The 5,000-nt window shown below is 43.5% G+C and overlaps 1 protein-coding gene across 2 annotated transcripts in view; it reads right to left on the reverse strand.

Annotated features, from left to right (window-relative positions):
- The window catches only part of LOC121556121 (cyclic nucleotide-gated cation channel), a 47,333-nt gene that overhangs the window by 15,828 nt on the left and 26,505 nt on the right, over positions 1-5,000 (reverse strand). For both annotated transcript variants that reach the window (XM_041870010.2, XM_041870011.2), the window contains exon 6: positions 252-358. In XM_041870010.2, the coding sequence (XP_041725944.1) occupies positions 252-358 (107 nt within the window). The remainder of the gene's footprint in view (positions 1-251; positions 359-5,000) is intronic.

Consider the following 5,000-nt stretch of genomic DNA (forward strand, 5'->3'; position numbering starts at 1 on the left):
CAGGGTAGCAGAGAGACTCAGGGTAGCAGAGAGACTCAGGGTAGCAGAGAGACTCAGGGTAGCAGACAGACTCAGGGTAGCAGAGAGACTCAGGGTAGCAGAGAGACTCAGGGTAGCAGAGAGACTCAGGGCGGATCTTGTCCTCCAACGCTCTTTGAGGAGGTGAGAACAGATGCGAGGAATCAAGGAAAGTCAAATTTGAGAAGAGCCATACACGACAAGAAACACATTGTGGGCAATTGACCTCTGACCTGTGCGTAGCCTGACGGCCGTGTCCAGGATGTAGAGACCGTCACACAGATAGTCCAACACCAGCCACACGATGGCACCACTGGTCTGAAGCTCATCAAAACACGCCCTGCACAGAACTCACAACATTACGGTAACAACATTACGGTAACAACATTACGGTAACAACATTACTGTAAGGTGACTAAATAATTATCCAGACAGTCTGGCTTCAATTCAAGACACATTGTTGCATGGAGCACTATAAGGGAGTGGTCGAAATGCACACAATTGTTACCCGGAGGAAAATGGGGGAGGGTCATCCTTTTTTAATTTCAATTTAGATGAAATGTCATATTGCTCAGCGTTTGGGAATGAGTTGCTTATTATAGTATATCATGATGCCTCTTCCCTGAGTCTCTGCTGGGCGCTCAATATCAAGTTCTGCTAGTGTGGTCTCAATAAAAGGATCCATAACCTATCCTATAGTCCTAGGCTATGTGAAGAGCATGCTCAGAGAGGCAAAGGGCGGGGTGCCTCCCGAATGGCGCAGTGGTCTAAGGCACTGCATCGCAGTGCTAGCTGTGCCGCTAGAGATCCTGGTTCAAGTCCAGGCTCTGTTTTAGCTGGCCGCGACCAGGAGACACATGGGAGGGTTTGGGGAGGTTAGGGGAGGGTTTGGGGAGGTTAGGGGAGGGTTTGGGGGGTTAGGGGAGGGTTTGGGGGGGTTAGGGGAGGGTTTGGGGAGGTTAGGGGAGGGTTTGGGGGGTTAGGGGAGGGTTTGGGGGGGTTAGGGGAGGGTTTGGCCGGCAGGGATGTTCTTGACCAATCACGCTCTAGCGACTCCTGTGGCGGGCCGGGCGCAGTGCACGCTGACACAGTCACCAGGTGTACGGTGTTTCCTCCGACACGTTGGTGCGGCTGGCTTCCGGGTTAAGCGGGCAGCGTGTCAAGAGGCAGCGCGGCTTAGCAGGGTGGTGTTTCGGAGGACGCACGGCTCTCGACCTTCGCCTCTTCTGAGACCGTAAGGGAGTTGCAGCGATGGAACAAGACTGTAACTACCAATTGGATACCACGAAATTGGGGAGAAAAACAAACAAAATGAGGGGCAAAGAGTTTATTTTTATTTTTGGTGGATACAAAACTAGAGGCGTTCCCAGTCAGCTCCGGCCTGCCCTGCTCTCGCTGATGTTAACCCTGCTGTGCTGCCTGACCAACGGCTGTGAGGGAGAGAGTGAAGATGAGTAGGAGGACCGGAGGTGAGCTCCTATCATTGATTTGAATAAAAAATGATGTTGTTTTGTTGCCCACAATGAAGCTATTTATCAGAGGTATTGACCTCACAATAAGCAGTTTTCAAGTAATTTATATAACTTACATTACTATGACGCGGCAGCTGCAGAGATGGACAGCGCATGGGTGCTGAAAGTAGGCTAATTCAAGAAGGCCTAATTAAGTTAAACAGTCCTCATTTTAATTTGACTTTAAGCTACTAACAACAAGAGGGCTTTGTGTTGGAGCCTATTTCTTCCTATTCAAGAAATAAGAGGTAGGCCTTCCTGTTTGACAGATTATAATAATAATAATAATAATATATACAATTTCTATAGCGCTTCAAAAACAATCAAAAAACAACCAATACATCATAATGAGTAGCTATAGTTAGGTAATAATAGCAGACACTTTTATCCAAAGTGACTTACAGTCACGTGCGCATACATTTTTACGTATGGGTGGTCCCAGGGATCGAACCCACTACCCTGGCGTTACAAGCGCCATGCTCTACCAATTGAGCTACAGAGGACCAACCGATAGAGGTCAAGTCTTTGGGTCCAAAGATGGACAGTTCATGGCTTGATCAGATCAGAGGAAGGTTGGTCAGGGAGATGGTTGATGCAGAGTCTGGTGATGATCACGGGCTACTCTGGGAACCAGCCTGTCGTCTAGCTACTTTACATGGACCACTCAGCAGCTCTACTATCTATATATTTTGCCTGCCAATTCCTTCAGTCACCATGCACTCCATAAATATCTCAGTGTCAGTGAAGAGCTTGGTGTATTAAGTTAAAACCAGGGCTCGAATTGAGGGGGTATGAGAGGGTATTGTGGATTTATTTACATTTTTTAAGACTAAAAGTATGGGCCTACCCCTTGTTAGCTTAAGATTTAGAAAAATGTGACGGACCTGCTTATATGAAGCGATCTTTAACAACGCTTTAGTCTGCTAGAAACAAGCTGTAAAATGTTGGGGAAAGACGTGACTCCGATGCATCATGGGATATTTTTGGTTTGTCTCTGGGACATTCAGAAGCTGCGCTACAAACTTCTATAGCCGAGGAGACCAAAAATGTACTTTGCTTGGGAAGTAATGTGTGATTCTGTCACTATCAATTGATGTTTGACATTTCAACAGGCTGTTAAACAACATACGAAGTCTACATCAGCCAGGAGCAAGCCAGGTAGCCAAGAAGGAACAAAAATCAGTTATTTAGGCTATATTATTATTATTATTTCAAGGCCATTTAAGAAATCCATCATAAAGCATTTGTGACACATTACAGACTGGCAGGAGCGCTCAGCATCTCAACAACATGCCTATACAATTCACATTTAAAATGAAATTTCAATACAAATAATTACTTAGCATAAAATAATAATGAAACATAAAATGCCTTATTAGGCTATAAAGTCATTCATACAGTCATTCTACATTGCCTTTGAATTCACTTTTAGAAACATACGTTTGGCCAGTCTTTTGGTTTGAGGATCATGCGGTGAGCTATGCATGCCTAGTTGCTACGCCTCGTTAATTTAGCCTATCGGATGCTCTTATATTCCCATGCCCTAATCACAGTCACCACACATCTATTTTGTAACAACAATATCATGGAATAAATTAGAACATGAGTTACAAGTGCACACAGGCCTATCTGATGATATGAGGCTGCTGTGTTAAAAAAACAAATGGCTTTTTCTCAAATTAATTGATGCAGTACCAGTCAAATGTTTTGACACACCTACTCATTCAAGGGTTTTTCTTTATTTTTACTATTTTCAACATTGTAGAATAATAGTGAAGACATCAAAACTATGAAATAACACATATGGAATCATGTAGTAACCAAACAAGTGTTAAACAAATCAAAATATATTTTAGATTTTAGATTCTTCAAAGTAGCCACCCTTTGCCTTGATGACAGCTATGCACACTCTTGGCCTTCTCTCAACCAGCTTCATGAGGATTGCTTTTCCAACAGTCTTGAAGGAGTTCCCACATATGCTGAGCACTTGTTGGCTGCTTTTCCTTCACTCTGCAGTCCAACTCATCCCAAACCATCTCAATTGTGTTGAGGTCGGGTGATTGTGGAGGCCAGGTCATCTGATGCAGCACTCCATCACTCTCCTTCTTGGTAAAATAGCCCTTACACAGCCTGGAGGTGTGTTGGGTCATTGTCCTGTTGAAAAACAAATGATAGTCCCACTAAGCCCAAACCAGATGGGATGGCGTATCGCTGCAGAATGCTGTGGTAGCCATGCTGGTTAAGTGTGCCTTGAATTCTAAATAAATCACAGACATTGTCACCAGCAAAGCACCCCCACACCATAACACCTCCTCCTCCATGATTTACGGTGGGAACTACACATGCGGAGATCATCCGTTCACCCACACTGCGTCTCACAAATACACGTGGTTGGAACCAAAAATGTCAAATTTGGACTCCAGATCAAAGGACACATTTCCACCACCATTGCTCATGTTTCTTGGCCCAAGCAGGTCTCTTCTTCTTATTGGTGTCCTTTAGTAGTGGTTTCTTTGCAGCAATTCGACCATGAAGGCCTGATTCACACAGTCCCCTCTGAACAGTTGATGTTGAGATGTGTCTGTGAATTGTACTCTGTGAAGCATTTCTTTGGGCTGCAATTTCTGAGGCTGGTAACTCTAATGAACTTATCCTCTGCAGCAGAGGTAACTCTGGGTCTTCCATTCCTGTGGCGGTCCTCATGAGAGCCAGTTTCATCATAGCGTTTGAGGGTTTTTGATACTGCACTTGAAGACATTTTCAAAGTTCTTGACATTTTCCGGATTGACTGACCTTCGTGTCTTAAAGTAATGATGGACTGTCGTTTCTCTTTGCTTATTTGAGCTGTTCTTGCCAAATAGGGCTATCTTCTGTATACCCCCCTACCTTGTCACAACACAACTGATTGGCTCAAACGCATTAAGAAGGAAATAAATTCCACAAATTAACTTTTAAGAAGGCACACCTGTTAATTGAAATGCATTCCAGTTGACTACCTCATGGTTGAGAGAGATGAGTGTGCAAAGCTGTCATCAAGGCAAAGGGTGGCTACTTTGAAGAATCTCAAATATAAAATATATTTTGATTTGTTTAACACTTTTTTGGTTACTACCTGATTCCATATGTGTTATTTCATAGTTTTGATGTCTTCACTATTATTCTACAATGTAGAACATAGTAAAAATAAAGAAAAACCCTGGAATGAGTAGGTGTGTCCAAACTTTTGACTGGTAGTGTAGTTCAGTTGCGCAACTTTTTTTTTACAGTTGATAGAAAACTTTAGCACTGTTTCTAACTCCGACTATCCTCTTTTATAGCCTGTATAGAAATCAAAACGTCTCTGGAGCTCCAGCATGCGCTCATTCGTTGTCATGCTCTGTAGTGGTATCAAAAAAGATTTTGCTTGTCTCCAGTCGTGTAGAAATGTTTTAATAAAAGGCCATTTTTTTCTCGGACGCAAATAAGATGCTA

The sequence above is a fragment of the Coregonus clupeaformis genome, unplaced genomic scaffold, assembly GCF_020615455.1.
Source record: "Coregonus clupeaformis isolate EN_2021a unplaced genomic scaffold, ASM2061545v1 scaf0015, whole genome shotgun sequence".
NCBI classification, from domain to species: Eukaryota; Metazoa; Chordata; class Actinopteri; order Salmoniformes; family Salmonidae; genus Coregonus; species Coregonus clupeaformis.